The sequence below is a fragment of the Mobula hypostoma genome, chromosome 9, assembly GCF_963921235.1.
Source record: "Mobula hypostoma chromosome 9, sMobHyp1.1, whole genome shotgun sequence".
NCBI classification, from domain to species: Eukaryota; Metazoa; Chordata; class Chondrichthyes; order Myliobatiformes; family Myliobatidae; genus Mobula; species Mobula hypostoma.
The window spans coordinates 65,255,351-65,274,805 of record NC_086105.1 but is presented as its reverse complement, the minus strand read 5'-3'; the positions used below and the strand labels follow the sequence as shown (position 1 = coordinate 65,274,805).

Here is a 19,455-nt window from a genome sequence, read left to right as displayed (position 1 = left end):
AAAGTAAAGGTTGATAGGTTCCTGGTTAGTCAGGGCGTCAAAGGTTACGGGGAGAGGGCAGGAGAATGGGGTTAAGAAGGATAATAAATTAGCCATGATGGAACAGCAAAGTAGACCAGATGGGCTGAATGGCCTCATTCTGCTCCTATGTCTTGTAGTCTATTTCTTTGTTCTAGTGTGAATGCTGGCATGAAAATATATTTCAGGGTAGTATTTGATGACGTGTACGTGCTTTGATAATAAACTTACTTTGAACTCCACCATCAGATTTCTAAATGTTCCATGAAACCATAAACACCACCTTGCTATTCCACTTTCACACCATTTATTTATTTTTTATTGTAACTTATAGTAATTTTTTTTACTGTCTTGTACTGTACTGCAGCCATAAAACAATAAATTTCATGACAAAGGCCAGTGCTAATAAACCTGATCTGATTGTGAATTCTGATTCCTATAGTCCCTGTAACATACACTCAGTGGCCACTTTATTAGGAACTTGTAGCCCATCCACTTCAATGTTTGTTGTGTTGTGCATTCGAATACGATCTTCTGTACACCACTGTTGTAACACATGGTTGTTTGAGTTACTGTCATCTTCCTGTCAGCTTGAACCAGTCTGGCCATTCTCCCCTGACATCTCTCACTAACAAGGTGTTTTCACCCTCAGAACTGGATTTTATTTGTTTTTCACACCATTCTTTGAAAACACTAGAGACCGTTTTGTGTGAAAATCCCGGGAGATCAGCAGTTTCTGAGGTACTCAAACCACCCCATCTGACACCAACAATCATTTCACAGTCAAAGTCACTTAGATCACATGTTCTTCAAACACTTCCTTCCTAATGTTTGGTCTGAACAGCTGAACCTCTGCATGCTTTTATGCATTGAGTTCCTTCCACATGCTTGACTGATTAGATATTTGCAATAATGAGCAAGTGTACAGATGTGTAAAATAAAGTGGTCACCGTGTGTATGTCAGTGATAATAAACCTGAATCTGATTCCTATGATTAAGTGCTATCCCTGCAATACATACAGTACTGTGCAATATAGCTAGGGTACCTAAGACTTCTGCACCGTACTGTAGTAATTTTATGTATTGTACTTTACTGCTGCCACAAAAAAAACAAATTTCATGACATATGTGAGTGATGATAAACCTGATTCTGATATGTGTCTCTGTTGCCAACTGAGAGTGGCAGACATCCCACCTCTCCCGGAAGTTAGGGGAGTCTCCCGCATATTAATAGTGGCTCCCTGATGCCCGCAAATTATATACAATATCCCGGAAATCAATTTTTTTGAGAGCAGGCAAGCGAGAGAGCGCGAGAGCAAGAGAGAGAGAGAGAGAGAGAGAGAGAGAGAGCGAGAACGCGCCATGGCAGAGTGTTCCAAAAAAAGAAAATATAAAATGTACGTCACCCCAGACTACACTAAAGTGTACCCCTGTCTAATAGGGGTCAAAAATAATGACAGTGTTGCTCGCTGCACTGTTTGCAACAGTGACTTTTCTATAGCCCATGGTGGGTTAAGACTGTAAAAGACATGTTGAGGTGAGTTTAACAGGTGTCATTCGTTTATTAGCATAGCTAACGTAATTTAAACTAGCTGACTAGCTGCTAAGGAGCTACTCTATTGCAGACATCCCACCTCTCCCGGAAGTTCCAGGAGTCTCCCGCAAATTGATGGTGCTACCTCCCTGAAATGAGTTTTTGCAGGGTGGGATGTCTGGAGTGGGAAGGGGGCAGGGAGGGGGGAACCTTAGTTGGGAAAAGGAGAAGGGAGAGGGAAGCACCAGAGAGGCATTCTGTATGATCAATAAGCCAGTTGTTTGGAATCTAATGACCTTCCCTGGTGGCTCAGGGCTGGGTGTGTCTGCATCTGCTCCTCCAGTCCGCCCCAGCTCCACTTGTTCCACACGCCTCCCGCAGCACTTCACCCGCGTCATTCCCAACATCCTTTGCTCCCGCCCCACTCCATGTTGACAAATACAGTACGAAAGTCAAAAATCTTAGTACTCTAGATATATATATATACACCTAAGACTTTTGCACAGTAGGATACTCTGCCATCAGTGATATTAATCACAGTCTTTTTTAAATTTGTAATCAACTTTTAATATTTTATATAAACGAACAGTAAGGAACACATATAATTATACAGTCATTTAAAACATCGATTGGAAATAAATCTATTTATCCAACACTATTGTACTATCAAGTGATATAAACATCAGGAGGTCCACAGTGACATTCACCGCACAGAGTGAACCAAAATTCGAGAGAGAAGGAGAGATGGGGTAGGGAATAGAACCACCTCACTGAAAAAGGTATTAAGGTTTTCACAGCTTGCAGCTCACAAACAAACACAGCAGCTAAAGACACAGCAATTATTTTTAGGTTTCACATGGCAAGGTAGTTACCACGTGTATTATACTGAAGCAGGCAATAGTTTACAGAATCCATACATAAAGGCAGCAAGAATCACTCTACAGCATCATTTGCTAATGCTTCCCATACTGGTTGTTGTAAAGATTAGCATTAAACTGTGGTGCTCCAGTAGTAGCTCCAGACAGTCCTGACTAAAGCAAGGGGGCACCTTCTGGTTATGGCTGTGCTTACCTTTGTGACTATCATAATTCTCTTTTTGGCAGTGTTTCATATATAATATCTCTATTTATCCACCTATTACTGGTAAATTAAAGATCCTATAACTGCGTCATTGGCAGATGCAGTGTGCTGCATTTAAACAGTGTTATGTTGACAACGTAGTGGCAGCTAGTGAATTAAATCCTGAGCAAAGTGTACACTAGAGGTTTTATAAGCTAAAATCCGGTATCTTCCCTGCTCTTGCTTTAAGGGCAGAACCACTGAGGGAAAACAGTGTCACGATGTGTGTGTGTGTGTGTGTGTGCGTGCATGTCTGAGTGTGTGTTTCAGTGTGTAGGTGTGAGTGTGTCTGCGTGTTTGTACCTGTATGAGTGTGTGGGTGTGTGTGTCAGTGTGTGTATACATGCTTGTGGGTGTGTATGTGTGCACACATGTGTGACTGAGTGTGAGTATGTGTGCATGTGTGTGTGCGCATGCATGTGTGTATGTGCACACGTGCGTGTGTTCACACACATTCTAATTGCACAGTGCTTGAAAATGAAATTATGTCGTTACATCTGCAGTTTCCCTCTGGAATGGGACACAGCTCTCATGGATTGGTCCTCAGAGTTTGTATGGAGCTGTGTGTAACCTGACAGGGCAGCAGAGAGGAATGACTAACTGGGCAGGAAACTAAAACGAACCCACTCGCTTAAATCAGAATCACTATCGAGTAAACCTGTAGCTATCTCGCTTTCCTAAGCACGGAGGCAGTCACAGTGATACACAGAACAGTCCTTTCAACTCTAATGGAATGACTAATAGCTGTATAATAGTGCCACTGACTACATTGTCACATGAAAAACATTTAGCAAGTCCTCCCAAAATCGGTGCCTAGTGCACAACACAGTGTTGGGACTAGATCACCTGCTTTAGGTATACTTTTCCTGTGATCTTCTCACATATCTTCACTAAGGTCTATTCTCATCTTGACTTCACAAGACGAGAATAGCTGGAATGCAGGAGAAATATGTAACCATAATATATAGCATCGACTTTCCTATTTTTCAGTCAATTTTTATAATTTAAAATAGAACATCTTATTAAAAACAATACACAGAATAGGAAATGCTAACAACATACAAACACACAGACTAGAAATAATCTTTTGCTTTATGGGTGCATATATATGTACATTTGTGAGATACATAATTTGAATCATGCTCTATCTACACAGATCATATTGCTTAAGAGATGGCGAGGGTGGACAGTGCCAATGCAATGGTGTCCGAAAAGATCTTAACCAGGCCCACAGTAATGAGGGGGTGGTGATTGGAAGAGGGAGAGAGAGAGAGAGAGAGAAAGGTGGTTGGAGATGAAATGGAGTGAATGGGTTGGGACTGAGGTATCTACATCACACTGACAATGGGCACAAGAAGGTTGGGGGCAGCGGGGCATCGGAAAGGCTTCTCATTTCTTCAGTCCAAGAGCGGCGTCGACCTCTTCCTCGGGCTGTAAGGTGTGCCACTGCGCGATGGGCCGCCTCGGATTGGCCAGCATATCTGACCAATGGCGTAGCTCTGCTCCGGTGCTGTTGTAGCCCACAAACACCTTGCCAATGGCGTCGTTCTTACCGATCTTGTCGTAGTCCAGAACGGTGACCACAACCTGCACTTTCTGTGCGCCAGTGAGTGGGCGGTGGGGAAGGGAAGGGGTGAACATGTGATTAGCTGTGTTGCATTTGGACATTGAAACATAAAGTGAAAAGATTTACTTGTGTCAGCGACTAAGGATATACTATGAGCAGCCCACAGGTGTTGCCATTGCTAACATAACATGCCCACATCTCACTAAACGATATATATTTTGGAATGTGGGAGGAATCTGGATCGCCCAGATGAAACCCACCTGGTCACATGGAGAATGGGCAAACTCCTTACAGACAGCGGAGGGAATTGAACTCTGATTGCTGATCGCTTGTGTTAACCGTTACACTCCCATGCCAACCACTGTAAACTGTAAACCTGAACTAATTGAGAACCTATCCACTTCTGCTTTAAAAAAAATGAATTGGCCTCAATAGTTGTAATGCCACAGATTTACCACCCTTTGGGTAAGACATTCCTCATCTCTGTTCTAAAATGATGTTCTTCTATTCTGAGGCTGTGTCCTCTAGTCCTAGACTCCTCCACTACGGAAAACATCCTCTACACACCCACTCTCTCTAGGCCTTTCAATGTTCGTTATGTTTCAATGAGATCTCCCCTCATTCTCGCGAACTCCAGTGAGTACAGGCCCAGAACCATCAGATACTCCTCATCTGTTAATCCTGATTTCTTGGATCATTCTTGCGAACCTCCTCTGGACCCTCTCCAATGGCAGCACGTCTTTTCTTAGATAAGGGGCCCAAAACTACTCACAATTCTCCAAGTGCTGTCTGACCAATGCCTTATAAAGCCTCAGCACTGCATCCTTAATTGTCCTTGAATCACCTTCCTCTGGGGAAGGAGATCCCACTGTGCTCTTGGGAGGAGGTTCTAGGGTTTGAACCCAGCTGCACTGAAGGGCCAGTGATATACCTCTAAGTCGGAATGGGGTGGGACTGGAGGTGAGGTGGGGTGGGGGGGAGCTATAAATTGCTGGTGTTCCCTTGAACATAGTGCCTTTGTCCTTGTCACTGGAGGTGGTGGGTTTGAGAGGTGCTTTTGGAGTCACATAGAACATTACAGCATAGTACAGACCCCTTGGCCCACAATGTTGTGCTTACCTTTTAACCTGCTCTAGGATCAATCTAACCCTTCCCTCCTACATAGCCTCCATTTTTCTATCATCCATGTTCATATCTAAGAGTCACTTAAATGTCCCTAACGTCTTTACCACCATCCCTGGCAGTGCATTCCACGCACCCACCACTGTATAAGAAGGAACCTACCTCCGACATTCCCTTATACTTTCCTCCAATCACTTTAAAATTATGCAGCCTTGTATTCACCAATTCCACCCCTGGGAAGAAGTCTCAGGCTGCCCACTCTATCTATTTCTCTTATCACCTTGCACACCCCTATCAAGTCACCTCTCATCTTCCTTTGCTCCAGAGAGAAAAGTCCTAGCTCACTCACCCTTTCCTCATAAGACACGCTCTCTAATCCAGACAACATCCTGGTAAATCTCCCTTGCATCCTCTCTGAAATGTCCACATCCTTTTTATAATGACCAGAACTAAACACAATATTCCAAATGTAATCTGACCAGAGTTTTATAGAACAGCAATGTCACAGCTCTTAAACTCAATCCCCCAAAGGTCATACAACCCTTTCAACTTGCGCGGCAACTTTGAAGGATCTCTACAGGTGGACCACCACACTGCCAAGAGTCCTGTCATTAACATTGTTTTCTGCCTTCAAGTTCAACCTGCCAAAATGTATCACTTCACACTGGTGAATAACTACAGTGCATATTGTGGATGGTACGTACTGCAGCTGCCATGCACCAGTGGTGGAGGGGGTAAATATTCTAGGCGGTGGATGGGCTGCCACTAAAGTGGTGTCAATCCTGCCTGGTGTTAGCTTCTTGAGGACTGTCTGAGCAAGTGGAGAGTTTCCCATCAAACTCTGACTTGTGCCCTGTAGATGGTGGAAAGTCTCTGGGGTGCATCGCTCACCCTCTGACATACTGTTCTAGCTACGGCTTCTGTGTTGTGGATCCTGTTAGTTCCAGCCAACAGTGATGCTCAGAATGTGCATGGTGGGGCAATCTGGTGACCTCAGTACTACTGATGATTCCATTCCCTCTCGTTAGAGATGGACATTGCCTGGTCTCTTACTCATAGGAGCAGCTCCACTAATTTGCAGAATCATTGGCTGGGGTACCTCTATTAAAGCTGCCTTCATTCGCTAAGGCAAAGAGCCCAGTTTCACCAACTCCTACCAAATTTCTCTTATAGAACAGGGAACTTAGAACACTACTGCACAGTATCGGTCCGTCTGTTGTGTCAAACTTTTAACCTATCTCACATTTCCCTCCTAGAAACCCTCCAATTCTTCTATCATCATTGTGCCTATGTAATGGTTTCTTAAATGCCCGTAAGGTATCTCCCTCTACCACCACCACTGGCAGGGCATTCCACACACTCACCAATTTGCATGTAAAAACTCTAATTCTGGGTAGAGTTAAGAAACTGCATGACTCTGATGGGAGTTATATACAGGCCTCCCAACAGTAGCCAGGATGTGGGCTACAAATTACAATGGGGGATAAAAAAGGCATGTCAAAAGGGCAAAGTAGTGATAGTAATGGGGGACTTCAATATCAGGCAGATTGGGAAAATTAGGTTGGTGCTGGATCCCAAGAGACAGAATTTGTAGAATGCATATGAGATGGCTTTTTAGAGCGGCTTGTGGTTGAGCCCACTAGGGGAACAGCAGTTCTGCAGTGTGTGTTATGTAATGACCCAGATTTGATTAGAGAGCTTAAGGTAAAGGAATCCTTAGGAGGCAGTGATCATAATATGATAGAATTCACTCTGCAGTTTCAGAAAGGAGAAGCTAAAATCAGATGCATCACTATTACAATGGAGTAAAAGGAATTACAGAGGCATGAGAGAGGAGCTGGCTAAAGTTGATTGCAAGAAGACACTAGCATGGATGAAAGCAGAACAACAATGGCTGGACTTTCTGGGAGCAATTTGGAAAGCACAGGAAAGATGCATCCCCAAGATGAAGAAGTATTCTAAAGGGAGAATGAAGCAATCATGGCTGACAAGGGAATTCAAAGACAGCATAAAAGCAAAAAAGAGAGAATATAATGGAACAAAAATTAATGGGAAGGTAGAGGATTGGGAAACTTCTAAAAAGCAACAGAAAGCAACTAAAAAACCATAAACAGAGAAAAGATAAATTATGAAGGTAAGCTAGCCAAAAAGTTAATATATAGAGAGAATAAAAGAGAGACAAGAGTGCATATCTGACAGCTGGAAATTGACGCTGCTGAAGTAATAATGGGGGAACAAAGAAATGGCAGATGAACTTAATAAGAACTTTGCATCAGTCTTCACTATGGAAAACACTAGCAGAATACCAAAAATGTGAGAGTTTCAGTAAGCAGAAGTGAGTGTAGTCGGTCTTAGTATGGAGAACGTACTTGGGAAGCTGAAAACTCTGAAGTTAGATAAGTCATCTGGTCCAGATGGGCTACACCACAGGGTTCTGAAACAGGTAGCTGAAGAGATTTTAGAGACATTAGTAATGATCTTTCAAGAATCAATAGATTCTGAAATGGTTCTGGAGGACTGGAAAATTGCAAATTTCATTCCACTCTTTAAGAAAGGAGGGAGGCAGAAGGAAGGAAATTATTGGCCAGTTAGCCTCACTTCAGTGGTTGGAAAGATGTTGGAGGTTTTGGGGTATTTTGAAGCACATGACAAAATAGGCTAAAATCAGCTTGGTTTCCTTAAGGGGAAGTCTTGCCTGACAAATCCATTGGAATTCTTTGAGGAAATAACAAGCAGGATAGACAAAGGAGAGTGAGTGGGTGTTGTTTATTTGGATTTTCAGAAGGCCTTTGGCAAGCTGCTGCACATGAGGCTGCTTAACGAGATAAGAGCTCATGGTATTACAGAAGAGATACCGGTATGCATAGAAGATTGGCTGACTGGCAGGGGGCAAAGAGTGGGAATAAAGGGAGCCTTTCTGGTTGGCTGCTGGTGACTAGTTGTGTTCCACAGGGGTTGGCATGGGGGCCGCATTATATGTCAATGATTTGGATAAAGAAATTGATGGCTTTGTGGCCAAGTTTGTGGACAACATGAAGAAAGGTGGAGGGGCAGGTAGTGTTGAGGAAACAGTGTGTCTGAAAAGGACTTAGACAGTTTGGGAGAATGGGCAAAGAAGTGGCAGGTAGAATATAGTGTAGGGAAGTGCATGGTTATGCATTTTGGTAGAAGGAATAAAAGTGTAGATTGTTTTCTAAATCAGGAGAAAATTCAAAAATCAGAGGTGCAAAGGGCTTTGGAAATCCTCGTACAGGATTCCCTAAAGGCTAACTTGTAGATTTGGTCGGTGGTAAGGAAGACAAATGCAATGTTCGCATTAATTTCAAGAGGGCTAGAATATAAAAGCAAGGATGTAATACTTTATAAGGCATTGGTCAGACCACACTTAGAGTTTTGGCCCTTTATCAGAAAAGATGTGCTGCCACTGGGGAGGGTCCAGGGGAGGTTTATGAGAATGATCCCAGGAATGAAAGGGTTAGTTAATGAGCGTTTGATGACCCTGGGCCTGTACTCACTGGAGGTTAAAAGAATGGGGTGGAGGGGGGGATCTCATTGAAACCTATAGAATATTGAAAGGCCTAGATAGAGTGAATGTGGGGAGGATATTTCCTAAGGTGGGGATGTATAGGACCAGAATAGAGGAACGTCCAGTTAGAATGGAGAAGAGGAAGAATTTCTTTAGCCAGAGGGTGGTGAATCTGTGGAATTCATTCTGCAGGCCAAGTCATTGGGTATATTTAAAGAGGAGGTTAATAGGTTCTTGATTAGTAAGGGGTTTTAAGAGCATTAATGGTTACAGAGAGATGACAGGAGAGTGGGGTTGAGAGGGATAATAAATCAGTCATGATGGAATGGCAAGTAGTACTGATGGGCAAAAGGGGCTAATTCTGTTTCTATGTCTTATGGTCTTATGACATCTCCTCCTATGCTTTCCTCCAATCATTTTAAAATGATGTACCCTTGGATTAGCCATTTCCATCCTGGGTAAAAGTCTCCTGCTGTCCACTCTATCTGTATCATCTTGTACACTTCTATCAAGTCACCTCTCACCCTGCTTCTTCTTCCTAGAATTCCAGTAACCCTCCAAGACCTGGAGATCCACCCAACACCCTGCCTTGAATTAGGGTGCAAGCAGTGAGTTTACCTGTATCTGCTCGAATGGTACTTCGAAGCTGAACGACTCATTGTAGTATGGGTTAAGAGTGTTTTTCTTAATTGTTGTCTTCTTTTTCTTCAACCTCTTGCCATTCTGCATCAGGTGAATCTTCACATAGGGATCTGGAGATGCAATTGTGTATTAATTCAGAGATAGAACAGGAAAATGGTAAATGGCTTTTACTGTTTCACATGTACCGAGGAAAGGTGAAACTTTGTTTTGCATGCCATCCATACAGATCATTTCATTACATTAGTGCATTGACATAGTGCCTTCGGGCAAAAGGTACAAGAACCTGAAAGCACATACCACCGGAGTCAAGGTCGGCTTCTACCCCAATATTATAAGACTCTTGAACAAATTGTATGATAAGGTGGAGGCTTGGTCTCACAATCTACCTCGTTATGATCTTGTACTTCTTCACTTACCTGCACTGCACTTTTTTTTGGAAGCTTTTACACTTGATTCAACATTGTTATGATTATTTACCTTATTCTACCTCAATGCACTGTGTAATAGTTTGATATGTTCAAATGGTATGCAAGACTCTCTCTTCACTGTATCTTGGTACATGTGACAATAATAAACCAATATCAATACCAAGGGAAAACAAGAACAGAATGCAGGGAAGAGAAGGTTCAGTGTAAGCAGACAATAAGGGGCAATATCATAAAGAAGTGGATTGTGAGGTCAAGAGTCCATCCTATAGAATAGAATTCAACACAGCAGGGTAGAAGTTGACCTTGAGACTGGTGGCCTGTGCTTTTGGGCTTTTGTATCTTCTGCATGATGGGACAGGGCAGAACAGAGAATGTCCGGTGTGGGTGGGGTCTTTGATTATGCTGGCTGCTTTGCTGAGGCAGTGAAAAGCACAGACAGAGTCCATGTATGAAGGCTGGTTACCATGACATACTGAGCTGTGTCCACAACTCTCTGCAGTTTCCTGCAGTCATGGGTAGTGGAGTTTCCACACTAAGCTTTGAAGCATCCAGATATGATGCTTGCTATGGTACATCAATACAAATTGGTGAGGGTCAAAGGGGACAGGCTTAATTTCTTTAGCCTCCTGAAATAAGGGTCAAATCACTCTTAGGAACATTGATGTGGATAGGAAGTTAAAGATGGCATAAGGTAATCTTGCCTTCATCTGTTGGGGTATTGACTATAAAGGTTGTAAAGTCTTTTACAGCTACATTAACCTTGGTTCAGATATATTTGGAGTATTGTGTGCAGATTATTCTGGTATTCTATTCCAGAGTATTCTGGTCACTGCATTATATGAAGTGTTGGACTGGGGTGCAGAATTCTTATTTTCCATGTTGTTTAACTTTCCTGTGCTTGCTTGTTCTGTTATATAATCACCAATATACATGTAACGATTCAGTGAATTTTCCAGTAATTATTGTACAATTGCTTCTGTATTTTTCTAGAAACATCTTAGTTTTCAGTAGCAGGTTGTCTTCACACTTGAATATTGCTATTTTCTAGGTTAGTTGTTATCATTGGAATTCTTGTTATCTCTACTCTGGGTATGAGATGATCACAACTACTGTTCGATTGTTTCTGCTTTGTTCTCTCAGCTCTTTTTTTGTTCATTCTCAGTTCTCGTAACACTTAATAACTCAGTCATAAACAACAGGTTTTTATGCCTCATTCTTGGCTTCTGAAGAACCTCTGGATAAATATCAGCAGACCCAACAGAAATGTGGAGGCTAAGGAGAGGGTGCAGAAGAGGTTCACCAGGATGTTGTCAGGATTGGAGAGCATTAGCTACAAGGAGAGGTTGGACAAACTCGTTTTGTTTTCTCTGGAGTGCCAGAGGTTTAGGGAAGACTTAAAAGAAGTTTGTAAAATTATGAGATACTGATGTGGTAGATGGCCAAGGTGATTTTCAAAGGATGAAAATGTCAGGAACAGTATTACCCATCAACCATCAAGCTCTTGAACATGTGTGGATAACTTTACTCAACTTCACTTGCCCCATCACTGAACTGTTCCCACAACTCACTTCTGAGGACTTTCCATCTCATGTTCTTGATATTTACTGCTTATTTATTATTATTATTATTATTATATTTTATTTTTTTCTCAGCTCAAGCTGGTAAACCGAGGTACGGGCATAGCCAAGCACACTCATTTCTCAGTTGCTAGGAACTTTCAGACTATTCTAGTATTGTGGTTTTCTGATTTACATACATGTTGCTGTGTAGGCTTAATTATTTAATGCTATTGTGTAGTGACTTTGGGATGATACCAGTTGTAGATATTACTATTGGGGTAATGTATACCCTGTTCATATTCCATAGTCTTTCAATTTCCTATTTTGATTCAGCATATTTCTAATGTTTTACATTTATTGATTTCTGTAGGTTATGTGTGTTTGGAATGGTTATATCTATTATGTAAGTTGTTCTTGCTTGTTTATCCTGTAATATTATGTTTGGACAGTTATTATGGATTGTCCTATCTAAAAATATGAATCAATTGTAATATAACTTGTAGGGCTCTGACTGTAAAACTGGATCAGGCTTGTATCTATAGCAAGGTATGGGGTCTTTTATGAGTTTGAAATTTAAAGAAAGATTTAGTGAATGATGCTTGCCACTTGATTGTGTCTGGGTAAGTAATCAGATTGAGTTAAACTGCTGCAGGATTCTGCAATATGTTGGATTGTTTCTGGTTTCTTTTGGCATCCTCTGCATTTATCATCTTGAACTTGTTGGTCTTTTATTATGTATTTTGGATATTTGTTGTGTTGACCATCTGGTCCTGTGTTGCCACAAGAAGCCTTCTGTTTCTGGGAAGAAATCTCCCAGCTCTAAGTGAGGCATTCGATCCTTCCCTGTTGACATCTGGTCTGCTCTGATCATGGGGATGTCTTCCAGAGAGGGCCATGCTCTTTCATTGGTTAACTTTTTCTTCTGTAGTGATAATTTCATAATTTTTCTGATTGTGCTTTTGGTGTATACTTCTTATCAGAATTGCATATGCTCGCACGGAGTATTGAATCCTATTTCTGTTGATGAAATATATCCTTAGAAGTTTCATCTGACTGTTGTGTAAATTATCTGACTGTTATTATTTTTTTTCTTTTTGTATTTGCAGTTTGTTGTCTTTTGCTCATTGGTTGTTTGTCTGCCCTGTTGGGTATGGTCTTTACTTGATTCTATTGAGTTTCTTGCATTTACTGTGAATGCCCAGAAGAAAATGAATCTTAGGGTTGTATATGGTGACATATAGAGTATATATGTACTTTGAACTTTAAAGTTCTAGAGGCCATTGACTGGAAGTAAGAGGGAGAATGGGATGTGAGAGGAAACCAGAGTAACAAGGGAACATGCAAACTTATGTTGGATCCTGGTGATTTTCTGATCCAGAGGTCAAGAATGAGGAATAAAACTTTTTGCATACAGCTGTTTTATTAAGTGCCACAAGAACAAAGAATGATCAAAGGAAGCAAAGAAAAAGAAATCGAAGCTGTCTCATACCCAGACTAGAAATAAACAAAATTCCAACATATAAACCAGCCAGGTTCGTGGCGTGACACCTGTGGCAGAAAAACTGAGAATTCTCAGGAAAAATACAGAAGCAACTGTGCAGTAATTACTGGAAATGTCACTGAACATTTACATGTATAGGAAATGTTAAACTATGAGAAAAAATACAAGGAAAATAACAAGTCTACATGCTAATCAAGAACTTCTGTCCCACTGTTACAAGACTATGGTTTCCTAGTGTGATAAAATGGATTCTTCAACTCTGTGCATCCAGATGCTTCACAACTGTGCATCCTTGGGTGTGTTAAATGTTTAAAGTTCAAAGTAAATTTATTATCAGAGTACATATATGTCCCCATGTACAACCTTGAGATTCATTTTCTTGCCGGCATACTCAGTAAGTCCATAATAGAGTAATAACCTTAACAGAATCAATTGAAGACTGCACTAACTTGGATATTTAACCAGTGTGAAAAAGACAACAAAGTGTGCAAATATTGAAAACATGAGATGAAAAGTCCTTGAAAGTGAAGGTTGTGGGAGCATTTCAATGATGGGGCAAGTGAAATTGAGTGAAGTTGTCCCCTTTGGTTCAAGAGCCTAATGGTTGAGGGAAATCAACTGTTCCTGAGCCAGATAGTGTGAGTCCTGAGGCTCCTGTATCTTCTTCCTGATGGCAGCAGCAAGAAGAGAACATATCCTGGGTGGTGGGGGTCCCTGCTGATGGATGCTGCTTTCCTGTGACAGTGCTTCATGTAAATGTGCTCAATAGTGGGGAGGGCTTTACCAGTGATGGACCGGACCGTATCCACTACTTTTTGTAGGATTTTCCATTTAAAGACATTGGTGTTCCCATACCAGTCTGTGATACAGCCAGTCAATACACTCTCCACTACACATCTATAGAAGTTTGTCAAAGTTTTAGATGTCATGCTGAATCTTCGCAAACTCCAAAAGAATTAGAGGTACTGCCCTGCTTTTTTTGGAATTGCACTTATGTGCTGAGTCCAGGATAGGTCCCCCAATATAATAACATTGAGGAATTTAAAGCTGCTAACCCTCTCCACCGCGGATCCTCCAGTGAGGACTGGCTCAGGGACTTCTGGCTTCCTCCTTCTGAAGTCAACAATCAGCTCCTTGGTCTTGCTGACATTGAGTGAGTGGTTGTAGTTGTGGTCAGATCTCCAGACTCCCTCCTATATGCTGATTCGTCACCTCCTTTGATTCCGTGCATGACAGTGGTGTTGTCGGCAAACTTGACCAAGCACTGGACCGCTGCTTAGCTTCACAGTCATAAGAGTAAAGTGAGTAGAGCAGTGGACTAAGCACACAAGCCTTGTGGTGCATCTGTGCTGATGGAGATCATGGTGGAGATGTTGTTTCCAATCCGAACTGACTGAGGTCTGCAAGTGAGGAAATTGAGGATCCAATTGCACAAGGAGGTATTGGGGACAAAGTCTTGAAGCTTATTGATTAGCTTTGAGGAGGTGATGGTATTGAATGCTGAGCTGCAATCGATAAAGAGCATCCTGGTGTTTGCATCTTGGTTGTTGACGCAAATGACACCTTTCACTCTATGTTTCGGTATACCGTACATATGACAAATAAATCTGGATCAGAATCTTCTGTGAAAGCAGCCTATTTATTTAATTCCCTATTCCAAAAACTCTTGTATCTCTGCCCTAAGGAAACATCTTCACTTACATTAATCTTTCTTTGTACACAGTTACAGGAGCAGAAACAAGCTGCCTTTCAATATTTTTACCATCTTCCTCTCACTCCGCTTTCTTTCCATTAGTCAATGCCCTGGCCTTTCTTTACTGAATTGAAAACCTTTTTGCTTTGGGCAATGATTTCCTTCAGAAAGTTTGAAAACTCCGATTTAATCTAATTCCATTCTTAATGGAGACGCTACTGTTATCATGGCTCATTTATCTCCTGTGGCTTGGAACCAGAGTTCATAGAGTTTTGAGCATGTAAACAGACCCTTCTGCCCAACTGGTCACTGCTGACCCAATTCACCATTCAAGCTAGTCCCTTCAGCCTGCATTGGGATATGAACTTAACTTTGTCTGGTATGCCCTCAACTCTGAACTGACTCCACAACCTATGGACTCACTTTCAAGGACTTCTCAACTTGTATTCTCAGTATTATTTATCTTTCTATCTATCTATCCATCTATCTGTCTAACTATCTATATGTCTGTCTAGCTGATGCTGTCTGCTGGTTGGGGTTGGCTATGGGTGTTACATCCTAGCTGCCTATGTTCAGTCAATATGCAGGCAAGTATGCAAGCCAAGGCAGTATGATATGGAAAGCATACAGCAGGCAGGTTCCACCTCTCCACGCAGATGATGAATCCAAAGGAACGGCAGAGACCAATACAGTTTGGTGTCAGCAGCGTTGCAGTAATTGCCAGTCACTGTTGAGCTCAATTTAGGACTGCCTTAGGGACTCCAGCTCCGGATTTTTCCTCGGGGTTTACTCCCGAAGCCTTCCCCATGAGTATTGAAAGCCACAGGCAGCGGGGGTTTGAGATCAGAGTTTTCCTTCCGCTAGATGAGCTGCCAACCACAGCTCCTGTCAGTAGAAACGGTTCCGTCAGGCTTAGTGGCTAAGCCACACGTGAAGGTGAGAAGCTGGACTTGGTTGTCAGAGGCTATTTGAGACGTATGCCATTGGGAGCACTTAATAAGTAGTGGGAGCTTATCCCCGCTAGCCTCCCCTGTCCCCGCTATGACAACCTAAAGGAAACATTTATCTATCTGTCTATCTATGTATCTATTTTTTATTTGCACGTAGGCAGCATGTCAGTCTTTGTGTAGATTTTCATTGATTCTATTGTACTTCTCTGTTCTCCTACAGATGTCTGCAAGAAAATGAATCTCAGGGGAGTGTATATTGACATATACGTACTTTGAAGTTTTGCACATGGATGTACCTGTCCAACTGTCTTTTAACAATTGTTGTGGTACCTGCCTTAGCTGCTCCTCCTGGCACCTCATTCCACTATTTTGAATACTTTTTAACTGTAAGGTTTTGCAAATCTCATCTGATAAGCTTAAACACAATTTCCTGTTCTGCCTTAGACAATTCACTTACGTTTATTTATGTAACTGAAATTAAAAAAAACTTATTTCAGACAATGACAAACAAGAGAAAATCTGCAGGTGCTGGAAATCTGAGCAACACACAAAAATGCTGGAGGAATTCAGCAGGCCAGGCAGCACCTATGGAGAAAGGTACAGTTGATGTTTTGGGTCGAGACCCTTCGGCAGGCCTGGAGAAAAAATGCTGAGGAGTAGATTTAAAAGGTAGGGGGAGGGGAGAGAGAAACACAGAGTGATAGGTAAAACCGGGAGGGGGAGGGATGAAGTAAAGAGCTGGGAAGTGATTAGTGAAAGAGATACAGGGCTGGAGAAGGGGGAGTCTGATAGGAGAGGACAGAAGGCCATGGAAGAAAGAAAAGGGGGACAAGCACCAGAGACAGGCGATGGGCAGGAAAGGAGATAAGCTGAGAGAGAGAAAAGGGAATGGGGAATGGTAAGGGGGGAGGGGGAGTCATTACTGGAAGTTATAGAAATCGATGTTCATGCCATCAGAATGGAGGCTACACAGATGGAATATAAGGTGTTGGTCCTCCAACCTGAGTGTGGCCTCATCGAGTGCGGTAGGAGGAACAACACTTTATATTCCGTTTGGGTAATCCATGGCCTCCTCTACTGTTGCGATGAATTCAAGAGCCATAAGCCACATTGCAGCTCTATAAAACACTTGGAGTATTGTGTTCAATTCAGGTCACTTAATTAATGGAAGCTTCAGAGAGGGTGTGGAGGAGATTTTCCAGGATGCTGCCAGGATGAGAGAGCATGTGTCGTGAGGATAGGTTGAGTGAGCTACGACTTTGGACTAATATGAGGGGGCATAATTTAAGGTGATTGGAGGTAAGTAAAGGAGGGTAAGTTTTTTACAGAGTGGTGAGAGCATGGAACATCCTGCCAGGAGTGGCAGAGACTGATACATCAGGGGCATTTCAGAAACACTTACGTAGGCACATGTGTGACAGACAAATGGAGGGCTATATAGGAGGGAAGGGTTAGATTGACCTCAGAGTAGGTTAAAAGGACGGCACACATTGCAGACTGAAGGGTCTGTACTGTGGTGTGATAGTCTACGTTCTATGTAAACTCCATAGGAATTCTATCACATTATGATCACTCTTCCCCACAAGCTACTGCATTGTGAGAATATTTGTTTATAATTTCAGATCTAAAACAGCATGCTGTTCAATTGATTCTTTGACAACCTTTCCGACCCTGAGTCTCTTAGCTGCAATTTTCAAGCAGTGAGTAACAGGCTTGGTTATTCTTGGTAGCAGTAGTAAGAGGGTTATTAACAGTAAGGATATTCAGAAACCCATTTCCTTTGCAGCTTTCACATTCCAAGATGCATTTGTCTATCTTACAAGTAAAAGGGCAGAACTGTCATGACAAGGCCAGACAACACCCCTGGTAGCCTCCAACCTGATGCAATAAACATTGATTTCTCTAGCTTCTGTTAATTTCTACCCCGCTCCTTCCATTCCTCATTCTGGTTCCCCTCTCACCCCTTCTCTTCTCACCTGACCATCACCTCCCTCTGTTGCCCTTCCTCCTTCCTTTTCTCCTGTGGACCACTGCCTTCTTCTATAAGATTCATTCTTCTTCGGTCCTTTATCTCTTCCACCTACCTTTGGCCACGCTTCTTACTTCATCCCACCCTCCCCCTCACCTGGTCTTACCTATCACCTGCCAGCTTGTGCTCCTTTCCCCTCCTCCTTTCCTGTCCTGGTGAAGGGTCTCGGTTCGAAACAGTGACTGTTTATTCAGAATCAGGTCAATGTGAAGTGTGCTGTTTTGTGGCAGCAGTACAGTGGAATACATAATTTTAAAAGAACTGGAAATTACAATAGCAGCAGTTTGCATGGATTCATTTTCCATTCAGAAATCTGATGGCAGAGGGGAAGAAGCGATTCCTAAAACACTGAGTGTGTGTCTTCAGGCTCCTTTATCTCCTCGTTGATGGTAGCAATGAGAAAAAGGCACGCCCTCAGTGATGGGATCCTTAATGATGGATGTTGCCTTTTCTCGGCATCGCCTCCTGATGCCGGGGGAGGCTAGTGCCCATGATGGAGCTGTCTGAGTTTGCAACTTTCTGCAGATTTTTCTGATCCTGTGCACTGGCCCCTCCACACTAGACAGTGTTGCAATGGGCTAGAATGCTCTCTACGGTACATCTGTGGAAAGGACTGCTTATTCCCCTGACCTTAAATGCTGCCTGACCTGCTGAGTTCCTATAGCATTTTGCATGTCTGTTGCTCTGAATTTTCTGCATCTGCAGATTCTCTTGTGTTTATGATATAGAGCACTCTGTTGCAACAGGTCTTTATTACTGTGAGGTTGTCTATTCTGCAGCACAGAATATGCATGTGAAAGCAGAAAGGAGCTTGAAATAGCTTTTCAACTTTGGGACCTCATTTTCTTTCGTTATCTATCCCATCTGAGCACTTTGCGAACTGCAGACTGCTCCAGCACTAGAATGGCAGTCACTTTGTCAAATTGTTCCTTTCCGATTCATCAGCTTCTCTTCACCTTCTAGCACCAAACTTTATTAGTTTGTACTCTTATTTAGCCGCAGGATTGCTTGCAAAGACAAACGGTCCTGTTCTCTACATAAATGGGAAACAAATACCAATTTGAAGAAACCTCAGGTGAGATTGGTAATAATTGAGATGTCCTCTACAGGAAAGTTACAGAGTACCAGAGTCTCATTTTCACTTGATTGCCGCAAGATGTTGGAACTCACTTGATTCACTCCTTTCATTGGTTTTATATCATGATAAATCTCATCTGATTTTAAGCAGAATCTCAAGAGCTTACAGACTAAAACTGCTACCCTTCTCCTTCGGTTCTCTCCCCTCAGCCACTCTCACTGTTTCAATTTCGGATTCTGATTCAGATTTATTTAATGATAAATACAGTGAAACGCATCACTTGTGTTAACAACCGAAACAACCTCAATTTATATTGGGGGAAGACTCCCAGTGTCACCACACGTTTCGGCGCCAACAAAGCAAGCCCGCAATGCTCGGCAGAGCAACATAGAACACAACAAGCAGCACAACAACAGCAGCAGCAAAGCAAGCCCCTTTCCTCACTCCCACACACAGGGACATTCCTCCTGCTGCAGGCCTTCAGTCGCTCCCGGCTTCAAATTCCAATCATCCGATCAAACTTCAGCCTTCAGTTTTTGGTATCAACCCCCAGACTAGCCGATTTCAGAATTCCAGACTCCGGGCTCATCCTCTCACCAGCCCTATGACACCGGCTTGCCCCGGCATCCAATCCCAGGATCCATCGATCTGGGACAGCCTCTCACCTGGTCACACATGCAGACAGTCCA

General features: G+C 42.5%; 1 protein-coding gene across 5 annotated transcripts in view; it reads right to left on the bottom strand.

The window, feature by feature from the left end:
- Positions 1 to 2,094: 2,094 nt before the first annotated feature.
- LOC134351775 (synaptotagmin-A) overlaps positions 2,095 to 19,455 on the bottom strand; it is a 676,813-nt gene continuing 659,452 nt past the window's right edge. For all 5 annotated transcript variants that reach the window (XM_063058418.1, XM_063058423.1, XM_063058422.1 and 2 more), the window contains 2 exons: positions 9,505 to 9,638; positions 2,095 to 4,267 (listed from right to left, as the gene is read on the bottom strand). In XM_063058418.1, the coding sequence (XP_062914488.1) occupies positions 4,061 to 4,267; positions 9,505 to 9,638 (341 nt within the window). In that variant the 3' untranslated portion in view covers positions 2,095 to 4,060. The remainder of the gene's footprint in view (positions 4,268 to 9,504; positions 9,639 to 19,455) is intronic.